Source organism: Lygodium microphyllum, chromosome 9 (genome assembly GCF_053477565.2).
Source record: "Lygodium microphyllum isolate KBCC chromosome 9, Lygodium_microphyllum_v1.1.10, whole genome shotgun sequence".
In the NCBI taxonomy this organism is placed as follows: Eukaryota; Viridiplantae; Streptophyta; class Polypodiopsida; order Schizaeales; family Lygodiaceae; genus Lygodium; species Lygodium microphyllum.
The window spans coordinates 139,101,750-139,125,574 of NC_141143.1; the positions used below are offsets into that span (position 1 = coordinate 139,101,750).

Here is a 23,825-nt window from a genome sequence, read left to right on the forward strand (position 1 = left end):
TAGTCGTAGTCGTGGTCGTGGTCGTGGTCATGGTAGTCGTGGTCGTGGTCGTGGTCGTGGTCGTGGTCGTGGTCGTGGTCGTGATCTTCATCGTAGTCATAGCCGTGATTGTTAAAGAAAATGAGAGAGGGGGAGGAAGAGAAAAAAGAAGAAGGAATGAGAGAGAGTGAATAAACATATAGCATAATAAAGAAAGAGAAAAAGAGAGAGAGATGGAAGGAGAGGAGATAATGAATGGATAAAAAACAAAGGAGAGTGGTGGCGAGGTCCGGTGCAAAACCACGAGACAGAAAACACTCCGACATATATATGTTAATCTGTGGGTGGGTGGGTGAAGACTTTACATACGTTAATTTTTGTTGAGTTACAAGAGAAGAAATCCCTTCTCAAACAATTTAAGAAAGAAAAAAAGAATGATGACAAAAACAAATTGTTTGTCGTAATGTAGACAAAATGGAAAATGATGAAGATCTTGTTCAAGATCGCAAGGCGTATCTTAATCAGCGTGTCCCATGTCAGGCGATTGCGGATTTTCAGCAAACGATAAGAAAAGTTAATATCAATCATGCATTGTACTCGCAAGCTAATTGAATACCATATACAAAAAGATTGGGTGTGGCTGACAAATTTTCTATCCAGGGAGGTGACGTCTCATCCCAAGGAGGAGTGCACCCTTTGCGGCTAATTAAAAGAGTTCGTGGGTGTGCGATGGATGGAGTGCATAAGCCAATCCACCACTTGGAAGGCACTACCCAATCTATACCGTCAATACCAGAGGAGACAAGCAGCCTTCCAGACCTACCTACAATCTTGGAGCCTGAGATGGAGGCAATGATTGATGCATTGATTTCCATGGATATCGAGACTTCTGATCCACTTAGAGAGAAAGCATCCATACCATTATATGATGGGTGTCAAGTATCTCGCCTGAAAACACTACTTGCACTCCTAAGTGTACAAGCAAAATACGGGTGGAGCGATAGGAGTGTGACTAAGTTATTCAGATACCTTGTACGTACGCTTCGTTGATTTCTTTTTGGCACTATTACTAAAAACATTTGTGCTTTTTCAAGGTGTTTTATGATTTTTTTCAGGTTATTGAAATATCATATATTACCACCTGCAAATACCATGCCTGAGTCTCGTGATGATGCACAATATGTTTTACAAAAGCTTGGCATGGACTACAACAGCATCCATGCATGTATCAACTATTGCATACTGTTTCGAGAAGAATACGAGACTATGGAGACATGTCCAAAGTGTGGTGCTCACAGGTATTGACAGGACTTGCAAGGGCAAACCATCTCTCAAAAAGTTCTTAGACACTTTCCGCTTATCCCCTGCATAAACCACATGTTTCATACATCCGGTATGGCGAGCCTTAAAATTTTGGCATGCGTAGAATAGGTCCACAGATGGAGTTCAACGAATATCAGTAGATTCACACGCATGGAGCCACATTGACTCTACCTTCCCAGGCTTTGCCCGAGAGCCAAGGAATCTTCGGCTCGGTCTTACAATGGATGGCGTGAACCCATTCGGTCTGCACTCAACTTCTTACAGTGTGTGGCCTATAGTCCTTGTCAACTACAATATCCCTCCATGGCTCTCTACGACGAAAGGACATCTCATCCTTAGCTTACTCGTCCCCAACCACTACAAAGTAAAAAATATGGACGTGTATCTTTATCCATTAGTCTATGAGCTTAAGATTTTGTGGGAGGAGGGGGTCACCGTGCAAGATATGAGCAAGCGCGATGGTCAACGGTCCGCCAATATTCGAGCCATTCTCATATGGACGATGCATGACTTTTCGGGATTCGGAGAGTGCTTAGGTAAATAGGCTTTCGTTCTCATTGGTAATATCTATATTTTATCTCGTTCAAGTTTGTATTCACTAGATAGAGGTGTTGGAACAAGTCTGGTTACCTCACGTTGTCGAAGGGTTTTCGAAAGCAAAGTCGCAACCACAGAGGTCCTTGAGAAATTCCAAGACAGAAGATTAAACAAGTGAGATCAGGTTATGCAACACTAAACTCCAGACTCTTCATATTGAATGTAAAGATTGTTGTTTTAGCATGCATCTGTTCAATAAATTGTTGTTCACAGCTTGAAGAGCTATTGAATCCAAGCATCACTAGTTCCAGTAATCAAAGGCCAGTTTCTGATCATAAGCTATTAAACTCTGCACGAGTTTAACATGCTCTATGGTATTGCTTTATTGCTGGGTTCCATGACTCTGCTGAAGGCTAGGTTTGCCTCTATTTCATGTTGGATTCCATGGTAGGTTTAGCAGTTAAACATATAAAAATAACTCATACACATCATAACTATCTGAATGGCCAACATCACGATCGATCCCTTTTACCAGAAAATTAGAGGATTATTACATCTGAGAAACCTCAGGATGGACCCATTATTTACACCTCTATAAACTGAAAAGCAGGACTTGTAAAAGCACAAGTTCTCATCTCAAGAACTAGCAGCTTTCAGAAATAATTGGTTTCCTGAAGCAGGTCTAAGTGTGAGAATGTAACTATTCCCTGGTGGCAGACTGCAGTCAATAATCCTTCATACATCCATAACCTGTGAATGTAATATATACTCAACCACGACTTGTCGTTGGACACTTGATGATTCAGCAATTCTCTTCAACATGCGTAACTTTAGGCATCCCTGCCACAGTTGCTAAAACACCAGGAGTAGTATGAGCAAATTGTAAAGCACATTATGCAGGTGATCTTTCATCCCCAAGCTCACAATTCCCATAAGCAGAGTTTTTTTTTTCTGGTGTGCCCAGATGCCTTATTGCAGGCACAAAAGAAGATCTAAGTGACGGCCTATATGGAAGATAGGAATTCCAAAGCTCAATTGAGACTGAAGCCCACGAACACAGTAGTGCCCAAATGTTCATAAGGATGCTCGGATGACCATAAAAAATCTGCGTAGAGTTCCTCCGAAATGAAGTAAATGCCTATTCTGTAAGAGAATAAAGGTGCCCTGTTTCCTTCTTTTCCAGTCAGGATATGCCGTTCTCTTTAATGCGACCTCATCTTGATGTTCCTATTCGCATCTTTTTGAAGGTTTCAGTCGACCTTGATTATGAAGAGGAGTACAGGTTGAAGAAGAATGTATCGGTGTCCTCCAGAGCAGTCTCGACTCTGATATATAAACATATGTGTGTGTGCGAGAGACAAAGCATAAAATCCTCATTGCGATTGTTGGTTCCGAATCAATGCTGGGTCGCCGGTTTAACTATCCTGAATGGATTTGGTGGAGGACAGCAATCGCGAAAAATCGAAACTGGCAACGATTCGGCGATCAAAGCAAACATGCGCCCTTTTTTTCCCCCCAAAGCACGGCTCCCCTCGAATTGTCGTTTCGCACTATTTTTTTGCATTGCCAAAAGCCTCAAGAAGCGGATTTGACTCCAAAACCTGTTGTTCAACTGTTCGTCCATCTGTAACAGCCCTAACCTTCGAATGTCCCAAAATCGAATGGCTCCATCACAACCTCCCGTAACAAGAACCCATTCACTTCTCCTAGACCACTATACAGCCCACACACTATCTCGATGACCAGTGAGTGTATGAGTGAATGCTCCTGTTGCCATATCACAAAGCCGCACCCTTGTATCCTCAATTCCAGCATCAATCAACATGTGTGCAGTTGCAAGCCCAGACATTCCAATGGCATACACTTTCTTGGACATATTAAATTGAAGTTCCACCTGTGTTGTGTTCGTGTCCCAAACATTCACAAAATGATCGAAAGATCCAGTGATGAAGATGCCTGTATCAATGGGATACCAGTGTACACATGAGACACAATATGTGTGCCCATGTTTAGCCCTTTTATCAACTGAAAACAACGCCTCATGTTTTTGTGTACATGAATTGTATCCATAGCTGCTTGGCTGTTGATTGTCATAAGCAGCAACAGATCCATCTAATGCTCCCGAAATCAGGTACCTGAAGACTATTAATGCTTCTCTTGTGTGCACTCACAATCTCCTTGTTGCGTGCAAGTTCTATGCTTGAAACCCTTCTCTTCTCTAAAAGACTTGTAAATGATGAGGGAGCCATACTTCCAATGTCTCTTTCCATCACCATCTTCCACATCCATTCTCCAGTTGAGAGTGTAATGAGATCATCACATTCCATGCCACGACAATGTCCTGATCAAACAGCCCATCAAACATGCTCTCTGCTTCTAAAATGCTGCCACATTTACCATAGATACTAATAAGTGTGCTATTAACAAAAGCATCTGAAGTGAAGCCCTTCATGTGAGCATCTATACTCATATGCAGAGAATAAATGTAATCACAACAACTAAGTATGCATAAAGTATTAAATCGCACACACAACTTTCGGGTGGTTTTCACACCTCGAATGCGTAGCAATACGACATCCACCCCCCTCTAATCCTGCGCATCCTCCGGATGAGCCAACTACCCATGATCATTATCATCAAGATCCACAAACAGATCAATCTCTTCATTATGCATTTTCGGTAGATCAACAAGATTATCTGTCATATCATCTGTCTCTTCCATTGGAGTTTCTTGTCGTTGCTCTTCTCTTGAAAATTCTTCCAATGCATAATCCTCATCATCTCTTTTCTTGAAAATCTTGATTCTTTTTCCAGCAATAGGCACTCTAAGCACTGTTCCATCCAATTCTGTCAGCTCATATGTTGCATTATCAAAGACATGTCTGACTATGTATGGCCCAAACCATCTTTTCACCATCTTCCGAAGTGCAGTATGCTGATTTTCAAGACTGCTATCAAACACCAATACCCAATCTCCCTCTTCTATTGCTCTTGGTCGCAAGCGATGCCTACTGTCAAACCTGTCCTTATTCCTTAGTCTAGCAACCTTCAACCTGTCAATAGCTAGCTGAATATCCTCAGGTCTCCTCTCTAACTGTCGAATCCGAAGAGCTAAGAGCTCTTCTCTCGTCAAATCCTCCTGCTAAGGTAAAACTGACCAAGTCAAAGCACAAGTCTCAATCGGCATAATAGGTTTCTAACCATACATCAACTCTGCAGGCATATATCCTGTGGTAACACTATGAGTCGTACGATCAGCCCATAAAGCAAATGGTAGAAGTCTTGGCCATTCTCCAATCCGTCCTCTGCATGCTTTGGCTAATGCTTTCACTATCGGCGGATGCCCTCTTTCACTCTTTCCGTTTCCCTCTGGATTGTATGCTGTGGTTAGAGCCAACTTGATTCCTAGCTGAGAGAAAAACTCCCTCGCTTCATCTGCATCCAACTCACCACGATCCGCAGTGATCTTACCCACACAACCATACGTGCAGAAAATTTCCTCCAATAAGAACTTACACACTGCACTAGTGATCTTCGTTCTCAAAGATCTGCCCTCAACATGATTAGTAAGATCCTCTCTAGCCAAAACAATGTATCTCATCTGCCATAGACCCATAGGCATGGTAACCAAATCAACTACCCACTTATAATGAATGCATAGCGGATAGGTCGGATGAAGCTCATCTCGATGACGCACTACTGAATACATCTGGCAGTCTCTGCAAGTCTCAACAAAGTGAGAAACATCTCTATGCATGCCTTTCCACCAATATTTCTCCTTGATTTTCTCATAAGTAGCCCATACTCCTCTATGACCAGCCCAATGACTCTCATGAAACTCCCTCATCACCTGTAACTGTGTCTCTCTATCGCAGACAACCCGCAAAGGTAATCCACCTCTTTTCTTCGGATGCTTCCAAAGAAATCCGTCCTTGAGAAAATAACCATAAGCTTTCCTTCTGATCTTCTTGAACTCTTCATCTGTCCATTCATCTCTTTTGCTTAGTGTACTAAGGTACCTGCCAATCTGCAACCAATCTCCAACATAGAGTTCTTCTGTGAAAGCCACAATATCATAGACATGACAAACATGATCAACCATAGTGGCTGAAATTTCTGCATCATCCTCTTCTGCAAGTAGAGTCTCCTCATCATCATATCTGGCTCTAGATAACATATCTGCCACTGGATTATCCTTCCCTGCTATGTGTCTAAATTCCGGATTTAATAACTTGATGTATGCAATCCATCTCAACATGGCTATATCCGGAGTAGAGCAACTCGTAATCATACCAATCAATGGCAAGCAATCTGTCTCTACCACAACTGAAGCTCCAATAAAGTACTCCTTGTCACATTTGAGAGCCGTGACAATCCCCGATAACTCCCTCTTGATTTGCGGATATCTCCTCTGTCTCTCATTTAGGACTTTCGCCCCAAACCGAATAGCATACCTATTTCCATCTGCATCATCTTGACCCACAGCCCAACCTATGCCAATTGGACTAGTGTCAACTGTCAATACAATAGGCCTATCACAATTATAATCCACTTTCCTGAGAGTAGGAGCATTCTGCAATAACTTCTTCAATTTCCGCATGGCTTTAGTGTGGCTCTCATCCCAATAGAATTTCTGCCCCTTTCGAAGCAGCTGATACAAACAATCTGCTATGTGTGCAAAATGAGGTATCCAAATCATATAAAACACACAAGCACCAATGAATCTCCGTACCTCTGAAGTAGTAGAACAATACTCTGCAATCTTGCCTATAGCATTCACCTTATCAGGTGAGGGTTTCCTACCATAATATCCACACATATGCCCAACAATGACAACCTCATTCACTCCAAAAACAGATTTTTGCCCTGAAAGTGTCAAGTTCACTTCTTCTAGCCTGGCCAAAATCTTCTCACATACTGAAATATGATCAGCCACAAAGTATCTACATCCTTGCTCATTTAGGCTCTCATTCTTCTCTTCTTCTGCACACCCCTTAATGGGCACATCATCCAAGAAAGGCATAGTAAGTTGAGGTATGTAATCACGAAGGACCTTATGCATGGCATTCATCATATGCGCAACAGAATTAGTGGCACCTTGAGGCAAGGTACACATCCTGACAAGCCCAATAGGAGTTCTCATGGTGGTTATGTCCCTGCTTTCCAAAGCTAGCTGAAACTGATCATATCCTGAATACAAATCACCCAAAGAATAGATGGCACGTCCAGCAAATGCCTCTGCAAACTCATCCACAACTGGACCTATACAAACATTCCTGATAGTAACTCTGTTCACTGGCTGCATGTCCTGAATAAATCGAAGAGTACCATTCTTCTTTGGAACTGTAAACCACCTGTTTGAGTATGGTGCAGATGAAGGCTCAAGGATTCCCATCCAGATTTTCTCATTCAATAAATCAATCAGCTTTGGCAAGTGTGCTTTAGGCACTGGAATAGGTCGGAGATTCCATGGGATATGAGGAATAGTAAAAATGACCATAGGAGCAACAATATCAGGATTCACACAACCAATCTCATGTGGGAAAAAAGCAAATCCCCTTCCATGACGCTCAAGCATCTCCTGAAAGCATTGCTTCTCCATGGGTAACAAGAAATCACCATTTCCAATTTTCAATTCAGCAAGAGTCTTGCTGAAAATTTATGACCAATATGCTCCGGATTCCTCAAAATTTACTGTTTAGCAGCCCTCTCTATTTGCTGATCACTGTCAGATGGAAGCGGTACAGCAACCGGCTTCAGCTTCTTATCCACAGTTTTGTATTTCGTGTCAACCCTGGCTTCATTATGCTCTTCTGCATTACATAAACCTTGCTGTAAATCAGCAATTCTGCACTCCAATGGCTGAATATTCTCAGCCCTCTGCTCTATGGACTGCATAGAAACAGCCCCAAACTCTGAATACTGAAATATTTCAGCAGTAAACTCTGTTGGCTGAAAATTTTCAGCCCTCTGTCTCTCTGAAAGCTGATCATAACCAGCTGGAAACTCTATTTGCTGAATTTCTTCAGCACTCAACACTCTTTGCTGAGTTACCTCAGCCTCTGACTCAATCTGTGACATAAAATCTGCAATTTCATGAAACATGTCCAGGGACTGCACTAATACATTACCATGACAATTCAGCATATCAGTTTTCAGCATATCTCCCATCTCTGTCATCGTATCTGCACAAATCACACTGTCATACATACCATCTATGTGCTCATCATCCTCCAAAATTCCTGCATTTTTCAAATTTTTCTCCTTCCTGCATATATACTGCCTAGCAGCTCTAGGCAACCTAGAAGTCTTCTGATAGCTCATCGAACTGTTTGCTGAAATCCCAACATAACCGGAGGAGAAAACACTGCTGCTACCAGGAGGCGAGAACTCCAATCTCCTCTCCTCTGTACCACCGTCGTCTCGCAAAACGGCGGTACCTAATGAAAACCCAAATCCCTCACAGTGGGCAAGGGTGCATCTCTGAGAGTATCTCTGTTTCTAACATGGTTAACACATACAGTCATAAACTGAACTGCTCTCATACCATCTTTACTGCGAATCCGTGCATAAGCAGATCCATCATCCATGACCTTTGTTTCCATGTGCATCTCTGTAATGAATGGCTGTCCAAGAATTATAGGATAAGAGCATGAATCCTGCACAAAGAAATGAAAATCCTCCTCTACATCACCAATAGAAACCCTGACACTAGGACAGGCAGCATACAAATCACCTGCAGTGTTATTGGCGGCTCTCATACGCCACCCATGCTCTGCATCCATAGGCCATCTGTTACTCTCATAAACTCCACAAACTATGAGATTAATCTTTGAACCATGATCAACCAATGCAACATAAGGCACATGTTTCTCTCCAACATTTACCATCGTCTCTGTAGTTGCCCTAGCCCAATGGCTCCGCGAAAAGTGACTACGCGGTATCAAAACAGGCTCATCAATTTCAGCATAATGCATAGGCTGAACCCTCTTCTCTACCTGCGGCAAAACAGAAGCATTATCAACCATAACCTCATCATCATCCTCATCCAACTCTCCAATCAAAACTCCATGTGTATCAGTGGTAGCCAATGCATGTCTTTTCCTCTTCAAGACCTCCTGAAACTGATCCTGAAACTCTCTTTTTGAGATGCCCAAAATCTCAGAAATAGTGAAAGTCACCTCACTGCCAAGTATCTTATCATCAAAGATTTTCTTCATGTCTGTAGATGTCTCAATATCGGACATCAATCTGAATCCTGGCTGTTTTCTCTCTCTAGGCTCTTGCCTCTTTTCTCTCTTTTGAGCATCCTCCATCTGTCGATCTAGCCCTGGTCTTGAAGACGGTCCTGCAGTAGGTGGAGTAACAAACTCACCCCCTCTAGTCTTCTTAGCTGCACTTGGATTTTCTTCATCCCTCTTACGCTTCTCGTCAACAAGTACATCTGCACCATGAGATTTAGCCAAATAAGCATAAATAGAGTACCTGTCAACAGGCGAGTCCCAACCTGTCTCTGATCTGATGCTAGAGCCTGCACTAGTCAAAACAGTTTGCTGAATTTTCCCCTTGTTTGCAGTCTCCATAGCATAAGTCCATAGTGCGGACTGAGTCTCTGATCCCTTCTCAATCTGTACTCCATATGCAGAAGCATCACCTCTAGTTGTCACAAAAAGAAGTACGCGCAGCCATATCCTCCACTAACTTTTTCATTCCACCTTTACCAAAGTTGGTAGCAAGTGGAGCTTCTGTCTCAGTCAACCAAATCTTACCATCTTGCCCCCAGTATACCAAATTCTGCCTCCTTGCATCCTGAAAAGAGTCACAATCCCTGCAATGCTGATGCTCCGTACTATCACACCAAATGCATCTCCGATCTCTCCTAGGTGCACTAGGAGCACTCCTAGGTGCAGTAGGAGCGCTAGAAGAAGCAGTAGGCGCAGTCGAAGCAAACTGCTCCTTTAACTTTCCCACCAACTCCACTTTGACTAACTCCAGTGTCAAATCTGTGATGCCTTTGATTATGTCATCAAGAGAGGTAGGCACCGATGGAGCGGATGGTTTTGGAGCAGAAGGTGTAGGCATCGGTCGTGGAACAGGAGGAATAGGTGGAGTAGAAACAGTAGGCACTGGCATAGGCCAAGAAACTGGCTGAGGAGGAGAAGAAATAACAGGGATAGAAGTAGGCATAGGAGCAGATGATGGTGTAGGTGTCATGGAACCATTCTGCAGGCGAGTCTTCCATATCCTCCTCTTGGCCAAAGTCGAGACTGCATCCTGAGCATCCTGCCAATCAGTTTTAAGACCCATAGGCTTCGTGCGATCTTCAAGAAGCTCACCCAATTCTTCTTGAAGAGCAGGATCTGCAGCTTGCAAGAAAAGCTCAACTTTTTCAACATCCAATGCTCTTCGTTCAATAGCATCAAGCTGACTATACCTCTCTTCGAATTCTCGAATCAATTCCGAAGCAGCAAGACCTTTGTTTGGCATGTAGACCCACTCTCGGAATGACCGCCAAGTAGCCATACCAAAGTCCTCAAGGAAGTATTCTTCTTTTAGGGCTTTCTTAAAATCTTGCCAATGTGTATTTTGAATAAAAAGATCAGTCACTTTTGTCCTCAAAGCAGGTGTGACAAGACGAAGGAAGTACTTACTCATAAGTCCAGCAGGAACTCCAAAAAACCCCATCTTGATCTCATATGTCTTCAAATATGCTGAAACATTACGCCCGTCAAATAGCTTCTTCTCATTTTCAACTGCTTCAATAGCCTTAGTCGCACTGTTTGCATTCTCCTGCTCCGAATAGAGTTGCCTTTGCTGAGACAACTGTTGTTGATGCAATTGTTGTTGCTGCTGCATATACAATTGTGTTTGCTGATTTTGGAGCTGCATATACATGGACATATTCTGCAAAATCTGTTTTAGATCCTCCGTTGAAGTACTTGACGCAGCAGTCATTGATGGAGCTCAAGTAGATGCAGCTGGAGTTGTAGAAGAAGCTGAAATAGAGGCTGAAGTATCTCCCATCCTGAAATTTCTGCGACGCTCTCACGTCAGGTTCACCAAAGATGTCGAAGGGTTTTCGAAAGCAAAGTCGCAACCACAGAGGTCCTTGAGAAATTCCAAGACAGAAGATTAAACAAGTGAGATCAGGTTATGCAACACTAAACTCCAGACTCTTCATATTGAATGTAAAGATTGTTGTTTTAGCATGCATCTGTTCAATAAATTGCTGTTCACAGCTTGAAGAGCTATTGAATCCAAGCATCACTAGTTCTAGTAATCAAAGGCCAGTTTCTGATCATAAGCTATTAAACTCTGCACGAGTTTAACATGCTCTATGGTATTTCTTTATTGCTGGGTTCCATGACTCTGCTGAAGGCTAGGTTTGCCTCTATTTCATGTTGGATTCCATGGTAGGTTTAGCAGTTAAACATATAAAAATAACTCATACACATCATAACTATCTGAATGGCCAACATCATGATCGATCCCTTTTACCAGAAAATTAGAGGATTATTACATCTGAGAAACCTCAGGATGGACCCATTATTTACACCTCTATAAACTGAAAAGCAGGACTTGTAAAAGCACAAGTTCTCATCTCAAGAACTAGCAGCTTTCAGAAATAATTGGTTTCTTGAAGCAGGTCTAAGTGTGAGAATGTAACTATTCCCTGGTGGCAGACTGCAGTCAATAATCCTTCATACATCCATAACCTGTGAATGTAATATATACTCAACCACGACTTGTCGTTGGACACTTGATGATTCAGCAATTCTCTTCAACATGCGTAACTTTAGGCATCCCTGCCACAGTTGCTAAAACACCAGGAGTAGTATGAGCAAATTGTAAAGCACATTATGCAGGTGATCTTTCATCCCCAAGCTCACAATTCCCATAAGCAGAGTTTTTTTTTTCTGGTGTGCCCAGATGCCTTATTGCAGGCACAAAAGAAGATCTAAGTGACGGCCTGTATGGAAGATAGGAATTCCAAAGCTCAATTGAGACTGAAGCCCAAGAACACAGCAGTGCCCAAATGTTCATAAGGATGCTCGGATGACCATAAAAAATCTGCGTAGAGTTCCTCTGAAATGAAGTAAATGCCTATTCTGTAAGAGAATAAAGGTGCCCTGTTTCCTTCTTTTCCAGTCAGGATATGCCGTTCTCTTTAATGCGACCTCATCTTGATGTTCCTATTCGCATCTTTTTGAAGGTTTCAGTCGACCTTGATTATGAAGAGGAGTACAGGTTGAAGAAGAATGTATCGGTGTCCTCCAGAGCAGTCTCGACTCTGATATATAAACATATGTGTGTGTGCGAGAGACAAAGCATAAAATCCTCATTGCGATTGTTGGTTCCGAATCAATGCTGGGTCGCCGGTTTAACTATCCTGAATGGATTTGGTGGAGGACAGCAATCGCGAAAAATCGAAACTGGCAACGATTCGGCGATCAAAGCAAACATGCGCCCTTTTTTCCCCCCAAAGCACGGCTCCTTTCCCCTAAAGCACGGCTCCCCTCGAATTGTCGTTTCGCACTATTTTTTTGCATTGCCAAAAGCCTCAAGAAGCGGATTTGACTCCAAAACCTGTTATTCAACTGTTCGTCCATCTGTAACAGCCCTGACCTTCGAATGTCCCAAAATCGAATGGCTCCATCACAACCTCCCATAACAAGAACCCATTCACTTCTCCTAGACCACTGTACAGCCCACACACTATCTCGATGACCAGTGAGTGTATGAGTGAATGCTCCTGTTGCCATATCACAAAGCCGCACCCTTGTATCCTCAGTTCCAGCATCAATCAACATGTGTGCAGTTGTAAGCCCAGACATTCCAATGGCATACACTTTCTTGGACATATTAAATTGAAGTTCCACCTGTGTTGTGTTCGTGTCCCAAACATTCACAAAATGATCGAAAGATCCAGTGATGAAGATGCCTGTATCAATGGGATACCAGTGTACACATGAGACACAATATGTGTGCCCATGGTTAGCCCTTTTATCAACTGAAAACAACACCTCATGTTTTTGTGTACATGAATTGTATCCATAGCTGCTTGGCTGCTGAATGTCCTAAGCAGCAACAGATCCATCTAATGCTCCCGAAATCAGGTACCTGAAGACTATTAATGCTTCTCTTGTGTGCACTCACAATCTCCTTGTTGCGTGCAAGTTCTATGCTTGAAACCCTTCTCTTCTCTAAAAGACTTGTAAATGATGAGGGAGCCATACTTCCAATGTCTCTTTCCATCACCATCTTCCACATCCATTCTCCAGTTGAGAGTGTAATGAGATCATCACATTCCATGCCACGACAATGTCCTGATCAAACAGCCCATCAAACATGCTCTCTGCTTCTAAAATGCTGCCACATTTACCATAGATACTAATAAGTGTGCTATTAACAAAAGCATCTGAAGTGAAGCCCTTCATGTGAGCATCTATACTCATATGCAGAGAATAAATGTAATCACAACAACTAAGTATGCATAAAGTATTAAATCGCACACACAACTTTCGGGTGGTTTTCACACCTCGAATGCGCAGCAATACGACAACGTTATCATGCATGTCCATTGTGCGGGCCATAGTTAGACTCCCGAAGGTCACGAACCATGAAGAAGATGGTATATCAAGGACATGACGCTTTCTTGCTAGAGGGTCATAAACTCATGGAAGGTTTTCTTGGACGACCTCCAACACGTATGAATGCCGCAAGCTGGTACGAGCTAAAAATGGTCCACACGGAGTCACATCCAAATAGAATGCAACGATTCTCAGTTTTCTACGAGTTGCCCTATTGGACAGATCAACCACTTGTTGGATCCCATGCATATTTTCAAGAATGTGGGCAGCTTGCTATGGGACCACATCATAAGAAAGAGAGACATTATAGGGCGACGAATGGATTTGAAGGAGGTAGGCAAGATGGAGGCGCTTTGGCCCCGTAGTCGAGTGTTGATGGTCGAGTGCAGCTACCTCACGCTCCTTGGGTTTTATCCACTAAATAAGAGCGCATTGTGAAGCAAGTAGTCAAGTCTATCCGCACTCCGACGGGTATTATGCGTTCTCTCAAGTTTGCATTTTCTAAAGACGACCAATTATCAGGGCTAAAATCCCATGACTGACATAAGATATGTCAGGTTTGTACTACGAATGGATTGTAACTGGCGTACGCATTTTGCTATTTGGAGTGTAGCCATTGTTCATAATTCTTTCTCATTTGTGGCAGTTTGTACTACCGATCGCGATCGCAGGATGCCTTACTCTAGAAATACGAGGGGCCATTTACAGATTGTCGACTTTGGTGCAATGGATCTCACAGAAGGAGATTAAGACATCCTCTATTGAATCCGCGAGGTGGGGAGCAGTGGAGACGGTCTGTCTCTTTGAGAAATACTTGCCTACCAGTATGCTCACGATACAAATCCACCTTCTTGTGCATCTTGTAGATGAAGTGGAGATTGCTGGACCTGTCCATACGCGATGGATGTTCTTCTTGCAGCACTTCATGAAAACCCTAAAAGGCTTTTTGCAACAATGAGATCGGCCAGAAGGTAGCATGGCTGAAGGTTGGTTGGTGTTTGAGGCGCTAGTGCATATTTCACAATGGCTACCAATGGTGGATCCAGACAACAAAATGCTATGGTCGCTGAAGGATGATGATAGACTGATCAGAGATGTGGTGGTTGGAAATGGGGTAGAAAAAAGAATGGATGCTGCAATGGAGGAGAAGGTGAATCGCTTTCGTATGTAGTACCATACCTCTATGGAGACGTGGCTCGCCAAGTACCAGATCGTTAGGCAAGATCGAGAGGAAGCGCAATCTGAATTTCAACATAGTATGTGCCATCAACTAATTCGATATCCCGAGGCCATGGAGGAGATGTGGTGGTTCATGTCAACGCGGTGGTTGCATGGAGCTTGACTGTAGTGTCTCACAAAGGAGCGGAGGTCTCAATGGAGGAGTGGGAATTCTCGAGGGGATGTAGTCCAAAGGTGATGACGTGTTTAGGATTTGTCATATCTATATTCTATATGCGACAACTAATTTGAGTGTTTCAATGTAAAGTACAAAATATATAGTGTAGCGTGGTCGCACGGACGGCATTTTCACGTGGAGTGTATTGACAAAATGCGCTCCACAATGGATTGTGGTATCATGGCAAGGTTCGAGCAAGAGAGCCGACGACTAGCAACGGATCCAAACACGGTTATATATGAGATGGAGTATTTTGAAAACTTGCAAAGTATTGTTACGGTGGATTACTGTAGCTTCTCCATGATACTATTCGATGTATAGTGGTTCAAAGTGGTACTTGAAGGAGCTGGAGCAACAGTTCGACGAGGTCTATCTGGATTTCTCAAAATAGATTTCGAAAAAAAATGGACGGATTTGCGCGACACCTTTGTGTTGTCAGTCCATTGTGAACAGGTGCATGAACTCATTTGTTTGTTAATTGTATTACGACATGGTACATATCACAATAGTTTAATCTCTCTTGTACATGTTTGTGAACAGGTAATCTTATATCCAAACCCTCGATAACCTTGATGGTGGTATGTTATACCTTCAACTCCCCGAAGTGCGAGAGTATATGATCAAAGCGATGTTCTGAGTATAAATGAGGACAATATGCAAATAGAGGGGTCGATATTACAAGGGGTAGAGGCCACCGAAAGCTTGGAGCATGTAGAGGAGCCAGCATCGGCCAACAATGATGGAAATATAGGAGTCCAAGAATTCTTTGAGAACGAGGTGGACTCATCCTTTTGTGGTGACATATCTATCGACCTTCAAGTGTATGTGGAGTTGTATCAAGAGATTAACATGGGACCATAGGATACTTCATACTTGGAGCATCCACTTACTCAATTCGTTGACTAATCGCTTATAAAGGTACATAAGATATGCATTTTAAGTGAGATAATTTTTTTAGGATTTATATTACCGTGCTTTGTATGATTTAAATTGATTATGCTAACATCATTTTTTGTCTGTGTAGGTGACCTTTTCAAGATGAGTCGAGGGATGAGAGATGAGGAGTTGCAAGATAACTTCACGTGCATGTCTCCAGATCAGATGGCACGATTTAGAGGCATGGCGGACCAGAAGCTATCTCGGACATCGTCAGGCCGCTCTACTAGATCTACTTCGGTGCGATCAGATGCTTTAGCTTTGAGTAGACGAGATCGATGCTCTAGACTTGGGCCAAAGGGAGGGAGTGCTTCACAGTCAGGGGGATGCTGTAGAGATTACGGAGGCAGTGAGCTCGTGGTCGGCAAGGGATACAGGTGCGACTCCTCACTCTCATGGCGGTTCCAGGGAGTGTGGCTTAAGTGGATGCTATGGAGGCACGGACGCGGTGTCTCCGTCTCGTTGTTCTGCTGGAGTTGCGTCACCTCCAGGATTTGTCACACCTGTGGGGACGTCCACTCCAGTTACTCCAGCTTTTGCTCAGCCATTTGCAGGTGGCACCCCTATGGGTGCTACTCCGCTAGATTATACCCCGATCGGTATACGGATGTACAAGGGTCTCCTAGATATGTCCAGGAGCGTGGACGCAAGTGTGAGAGGACCCATCTTAGGCATATCCCAAAGGGATATGCCTATCTTGTCGATGATAGGTTAGGAGCCATCATCAGTAATGATGAGGGGAGGAGGGTGATGGCTGGCATGAGAGAGTTGTGCCAATAAGTTTTTCGGCACAACGTCTTAGATCATTGGAAAAACATACCAGAGGGGAGCAAGGACTACATAGTAGCATCCTTGCATGAGGAGTTTCCGGTTCCAGCCACAACAGATAGATTTTCTACGGGCTGGATGATGAACTACATGCGTGCATATATGTCACATAGACGATCGAACGTACGCAAGGCACTCAAGAGTGGGGCTGCAAAGCCCAAGTGGCTAGACGTGGACAACTGGCGCCAATTGAGGGAGGAGGCTATAGATTCTCCAGGACATTGGAGTCAGCAGCGCTAGGCGGCGAGGAAACGACAAGAGGCCGAAGTGGTCCATCATGCCACAGGACATATCTGGAGGGCTTTGTAAGTTTTTATTTTGTTTTGCTTGCTTATTTTTTTGCAATATCCTTTGTACTGACAATCATATTTCTAACAGTTAGTATTTTGTTTTCTTTGCAGCACTCCATTACAAATCGCAATCCGACTGGCCTTGAGACTCGATATACAAAGAAGCACGGTCTCACTACATTGATCAATCGATTGTATAGACGCGGCGGCCCTGTAAGTCACTCATCTTTCTTGTTCATAGTTACCATGTTTAATTAGAATGCATTATTGTATGATCGACTGATGTGTAGTTGTTTCTTTTTTTGCAGAGTCTGTTCGATGCTCCTTTGTGGCGGGACGAGCTTTCGGATGGCGAGGATATGTAGCTCGCCCTTGGATCCTTGGAGCTTACACACCCTTCTTTTTTGGTTGCCTGATCTGTGTAGACATTTTCTATGTAGTAGTGATATCTTGTCATGATTGTACCAGTCGCTTTCATTATGCGATCATGTATTTATTTCATGTATCAATGTTATGATTTTAGTACACTTTGTTTTTGTTTACACGACCATTGTACACAGTGCAAAAACTATTTTGTATGGCCCAAATAAAGCACACAGTGCTACCACAATTTTTTTCCCTTGTTACCATCTCTATTAGCATCTCAAATTTACCTGCACGTGTTGTTATTAGCGTCGCTATTTGCGTCGATATCAATATCGCAAGCTGATATCGACGCAAATAGTGACTGCTACGCTGATACCGATGCAAATAGCGAAGCTAATAATGACGCTAATACCGAATGTTCTATGGCGTTGCCAATAACAACGCTGTTTGTGAGGACGAGGGTAAATTTTGTTATTTAGATTTTCGTCGCTTTTAACATCGGTATAAGGCCTATATCTTGTAGTGATCCTTAATAACTGCACTGCTACTCCATGTCATGTCTATACCTGTGTACCTGTGGCTCTTAGATCTGTGTGACTGAAAAATGATAACTGAATAGAATGTTAGCCAACTCAACCAAGAACCTATGGCTCAAGGAGAGGACTGGGGAGAGAGAAGACTGTAGAAGAGAGAGAAGAAGAGAAGCGGAAGAGAGAGAAAGAGAGTGATGAGGAGAGAGAAATACTAGAAGAAGAGAGAGAAAGACAAAAAAGGAAGAAAGGAAGCCATGAAAATTGGAGAGAGGGAGAGAAGATGAAGAAGACTTGTTATTATAATCTAATCGATGAGTGCTCATAAATTGGGAAAGATAACTTGCATGTGGTAGTTTCTATGCTTATATCTTATTTGAATCCCAATCTTCCTCTAGCTCTGAATGCTTAAGTTTTTGGGTTCATGTAGTTTCTATCAATCACCTCACCAGGATATGAAAAACATGGCTCGCTAGAATATGGTTTCTCATGGATTCTAAATTCAATGAAAAAGGTTTACAAGTTGTTCATGCTATCAGCCTTAGTGTAAATCTAAAATATTGAGCAAGTATCTTCGACAATAAATTGAAAATTACCTCATCATGTCCCATCCTTATTGTGTTGGGGATAATAGGTTGATCACCCCCGAGAGATCTTACCAACTTATTATTACTAAATTTCTATGGTTCAACCCAATGGATATCAATTGTATTTCTTTGCTTGTTGTTGAAGTGATGCCCATTCAACATTATATCCATCTTTTAGATTGGTTTTAGATAGCATTGTTTTGATACAAATGGAATAGAAAGTTTAGAGACATGATTGAAAATCCATGGATTAATATGGCACTCAATGTTGTAACTATGCTTGGCCAACCATCCCAAGCTTTTAGAGTAATGTTTTAATAGATTAAGGAAGAACTCATGAAATGAAGATAACATATATTAACACCCAATAACAAGGATCTTTACTCATAAGAAGGCGATCTAAGGCTAAGCCCATCCAATGGACTTCCTCAAACCATTCCCATCTTACTAAAGGTCTACAAGAGGGAATCAATGGGTTGATCACGCACGTTTCACCATATTAATGTGAACTATATGATATTTTCTACTTGCAACAAAATAGAAAACTAGACACAACACATGCACATCTCTACCTTAAGTAATTGAATATTAATGTTCTCACATGATTTAATGGATACCTAATTGCCATATAAATGACAATCTCTTTACAAAGTCCAATTCCATATGCAAAAGTCCCATTGGCATTTTATTCTATCGCCTCACCAAGTTGCTCAGCTGCCCATATAGATAGCTTAATTCTGAAAATTAAGTACGATAAAAACTGTTCTAAAACAACGTGTTGTCCTGAACCAGTCTGCATCATTACTAGCTCCATAAGCAATAATTTCAGTCTCATGTATTGGTAAGAGAGCAAGCATGTCAATCAATTTCTTGGCTCAAGAGCAACATTAGGACAATTATGATTTGTGCCATATAATTTGAAATATAATAAATGTAATTTATAATTGGCATCACATATACTAAAGGTGGTATTCGATTAAGAGAGAGTATACTCAAAACCAATCGGTTGATGGGCTATTGGAAGGTAATCCTAAGTTTATCTACAATGGTTCAATGTTAAAATCTAGAAAACTCGTAATTTTTAGTAGAGAGATTGTTGGAGAATGTATAAGTGAATCTAAAAAGAACATTGTCAAGTATGGTTTAGTCCTCTAAAAGGTCCAAAGCCAAAATTCCGTTGTAGATCTAGACCTCAAATGAGACTCGTGAAGCTATGTAGTCTAAAAGAAGACATGTATCACAAGTACTTGGCTTCAAACCAATGACACACTTGGTTGAGACCATGGCAAAACTTCCTATGCAATGTAACCACACTTGAAGAGATTTTCTTTTAGATTAGATAAAACCTACTCTGGCCCCTAATGACAAGCTTTTACCCCATGAGATACTTATGAATAAAGTGTTACAAGTATTCACTCATCATCTGTCCTAAGTGTGGCTAGAATTTACAAGTAACTACACTAAGGCTTGAAGGTGGGGGAAGGGGAGGGATGAGGGGGGTCACTTAAATATATATATATATATCATGTATGTATGTATGTATCACATGGGTTCAACATAAGGGACTTTCAAATACCAATTTCATGCATTCTTCACATACAAAAAATGTATCATATAAAGGGGTTATTTGTAGATCAGGAAAAGTCACAAAAACTTACTCGTGCAAGTGCTACAAAGGATGGTGAAGGGTGTTGGGAAAATAATTTGTCTATAAATCACATTTAACTCATATTAAGTCCATGTGTAGATTAAAACTGGTCTTAGCAAACTCAACATTGTACATGAAATATATTTGCTATGTCCTTAAATTGCATTGCGCTGATTACAAAAGTAAAGATAAAAAGTGTTTTTGAGTGTCAAACATCTACAATATCTACATGATTATATTATGGTAAGATAATATATTTCTTCATTTATCAAATACTCTTCATGAAGTGGCTGAAGCGGCTTTAGCAAACTCAAGGGAAGCTCTATTGGGAAGGAGTTCTCTGCCATAAAAATTCTTCACGTAGTCTCCAAAAACCACCTCCTTGTAGAGGGGTGGCTCATCCTCACTTACCAGATTAGTCAAAGGGGCAATCTTGGTGTCTTCTTTGGGTCCAAGGAAACAGGCTACTGAGATCCTCATCTTCTCTGAATTGGTCACCACCCTGTGCTCAACGCTCTTGTACCTCCCATTGCTCAAAATCTGGATCAATAGCACACACATGACAGTGGTGAATCAGTAAATCTTGTTCGAGCTACACATAAGTTCTCATGGCCACATCTGGGACCTTATATTCAGACATTCATCCAGTCAGAGAAGCAATTGTACAGACGTGGTCATTGCTCTCGCAGTATACCTGGATTTGATCTGCCACGTTGATCACAAAAGCATCGGGAAGTGGCTTTACTTCGATCCAAGCATCCCCTTTCCTTATCTGTAGCCCTGGCACCTCATCTTGCAGCAGAACGGTGAGGCAACTGATATCAGAGTGCCCAGATAGGCCGAATGTGAGGCTGGGATCAGGACATGGAGGATAGCAGTTCACCCCCATTATCAGCCTTGGTATGCTTGGCAAAGAAGCCTTCAAATACTCTGTGCTGAGACCCAAGCTCTCAAAGATGGCTCGGTATAGCTGGTTTGCAAGCCTCTCTACGCCTGTCCGATAATCAATGAAGGCTTGCCTGTGGTGGCAAACCAAGGTTTTAGTTACATCAAGCAAGGCTTAATCAACGTTAACTCGGCCGCCATCTGACCTATCAAGTGAATTCGATACATGCGGCAGGGGCAAGTGGTACTCAAAGAATAGGATGGATCGAAATTATAAGGTACGTCAAGAACCATCGATGGAATGCTGGAACTTTCCAGTCATTCATGTCGTGTCATGGATTGAAATGAGATAGGTCAAGATGGTATCAAACCTGGAATTTGTGCATGAAAGAGTTCTGCGCACGTATTTTAGATACCTGCAAATTTCTGGAGCTATCTCGAAGCCATTGCATGTCACTCCTGGGAGGTCACGGACGTAGAGTCCATCTTTCCAGTCTCTAGCTTTCTCAACGGAGGGGTTGAAGCTGGTAGTATAGGCCACTGGGGCATAGAAGCTGTCCTGGCTGCGATACGCGTTGCGGACAGCTGCAGACTGCTGGAAGAATTCATAGCAGGCCTTCTTCATGCCATGGATAACATCTTCTGAGACACCATGGTTGATAACCTGCAAATAAGGTACATCAATGAGCGGCACGAGAGATACATGTCAGTGTCTTAATTTGCAGAGAGGCGGCTGATCATGATCATCTATGCAGGATGGTTCTGGTCTATCTGTTGCGGTGATAAATCGGGGAGAAATCTGAGTAAAGGCCGCAGAGGAATAATATTGAGAAATTATGAAGGCCTATACCTGGAAGAAGCCCCATTCTTGGCAGGCGGAGGCGATGGATTGGAGGAGGAGGGGTCTGTGGTGGGGAGAGTGAAGGTGGGCGAGGTCGATGATGGGGATATTATCATTATCATCGTTACAATTGTGATCAGAAGAGAGGACCTGAGAGAGATTAAGCTGGGGCCTGTCGTGGGGCGGGCGGATGAAGGGAAGAGGCACTTGCTGGATTCCACCATCGACGATTTCTTTGATCCCGACGGGAAGATCAGCATAAACAGCTGCGGCATCCATCTCTCTCTGTGTTTGTGTGTGCGTGTGTGTGTGCCTGAGACTTTCCTAATTACTTCAAGCATGGGAGGTGTCGCAATCCGCTTCCGTACTGTGATGAGAGACCCGCCAACAAGAGCCAAATGAATATCAACGACAGTACAAGAGCCTTGGTCTTTCCATGAAATGATCCATGAAATGAATATCAACAAGAGCCTTGGTCTTGCCACGAAATGATACAGAAATTAGAATACCGTGTCGTTCCTGGCGCAGGGCCCCGACAACAGCCACCTACCAAAGAGTGGGTTACGGCTATCTTCCTACCTCTATCCGTGTGCACTGTTCATGAAAAACATTTTTTATAGGCAATACAAAAACCTTTAGACATGTGTAAATGTAGGTTTTTATCAATATTTAAAATTTACAAATTTATTACTTAAAAGTTTAAGGTATTTTACATTCAAATTCAAAATCTAACTATTAATAACCTTGTACCAAATAATCTTGCATTCTAAAAATTTTAATTTGCAAAATAGAGCTTATCACAAAATGAAGTGATTTTGTATTATAGTTAGCATCCTAAATGACAAACAGGGATCCAAGATAATAGAGAGTGAGTGAATGAATCATACAAGATAGCTCTATTCACACCACAAAAAGAAGCTACTATCTTAAAGCTATATCAAGTGCATACTAGAAGCTTAACTATTGTGTTTCCACATTGGATGAGTCAAATACTCCCCATACAAATTTTCTCATACAAAGTAAGATATGCAAATGTCCCTAAGTTCCATGTTAGGAGTCATCTTCAAGCAAAAAAGCATCACCTGCACATAAAAAAGAGAGGCTATGTGAGCTTCAAAACACATTTTTAAATATCTCAAAAGTGTATAAAGAGAATGGCAAGACTCAACTCCTTAAGTAGGAGATGAAGAAGCCAATCGGTGAGCAAGTCCACACTTACAAAACACATAATTTGAAAGCTTAAACGTAAGTAATAGTTACATAAATATACTTTAAAATAACATGAATGTAAATATAACAAAATATAGAGCATTAAAAACCTTGCAAATTAAGGTTGAGTAGCACCATAGATATGCCTTGGTGTTTTACAAATTTTTCATGCTTCAATTGCTTTGGTAAAGTCCATTTTTGGTAGAGTACCGCCCTCAATAGAAATCATCATTAAAGCTTTCATATGTGCTATATCAAGCTGATTTCTATTGCATGGCTTAATTAGGTTTTGAATGGAAAAGCCTCTTTCACAAATGGCAGTGCTTGAACAATGCAATAATGCAATTTGACTAAGCTTTAATAAGTTTTGATACTTCTCGCATAGCACTAGATTGAAGCTAATTCGAGTTCAAGTATCTTTAAAAGCTAGGTTTTTCCAATCCAAGGAACCTTGAACTTTGAAAATTTGAAACTCCCTCCTCAAGCTCATACCATCAATCACACCTTCGTATACATGACTATCAATTGTTTTAGGAGATGCATAAAAGTCAATCAAGGCATTCACTTCTTCAATCCCATACATCTTAAAAAGTTGTCCAACTAGGAAGGAAGAGGGACATAATATGTTAAATTCTTCAAGATGGAGTTGTCTTCAAACCTCTCTCTCAAAGTAATCAATAATTGAGAGCCATACTCTTTTTGAAAAGTAAGAGCAATATGCAAATTAGTCCCTATCTCACATCTTTGTAGCTTCACACCATCATTAGGAGAAATATGGACTCTCTTTTTTGCCCCTTAAGGGGTTTCTCTCACCTCTCTCTCTCTAAAAAGAGATTCCAAAATAATATTATAAAAAGAGATCTTCTACAATCAAGAAAA

At 41.9% G+C, this 23,825-nt stretch overlaps 1 protein-coding gene and 2 pseudogenes across 1 annotated transcript; all 3 read right to left on the minus strand.

Moving 5' to 3' along the window:
* Nucleotides 1-3,235: 3,235 nt before the first annotated feature.
* LOC148031637 (WD repeat-containing protein ATCSA-1 pseudogene) lies at nt 3,236-4,124 on the minus strand (annotated as a pseudogene).
* An 8,166-nt stretch (nt 4,125-12,290) lies between these two features.
* On the minus strand, nt 12,291-13,110 carry LOC148031638 (WD repeat-containing protein ATCSA-1 pseudogene; annotated as a pseudogene).
* Nucleotides 13,111-20,138: 7,028 nt separating this feature from the next.
* Nucleotides 20,139-22,196, minus strand: LOC148031639 (fe(II)/2-oxoglutarate-dependent dioxygenase 4-like). Its single transcript, XM_087685227.1, has 4 exons — nt 21,747-22,196; nt 21,313-21,560; nt 20,706-21,030; nt 20,139-20,551 (listed from the first exon to the last, which is right to left on the minus strand). Exons 1-4 carry the CDS (start codon nt 22,014-22,016, stop codon nt 20,291-20,293), a joined length of 1,104 nt encoding a protein of 367 aa, XP_087541353.1. The 5' UTR covers nt 22,017-22,196; the 3' UTR covers nt 20,139-20,290.
* Between the last annotated feature and the right edge of the window lie 1,629 nt (nt 22,197-23,825).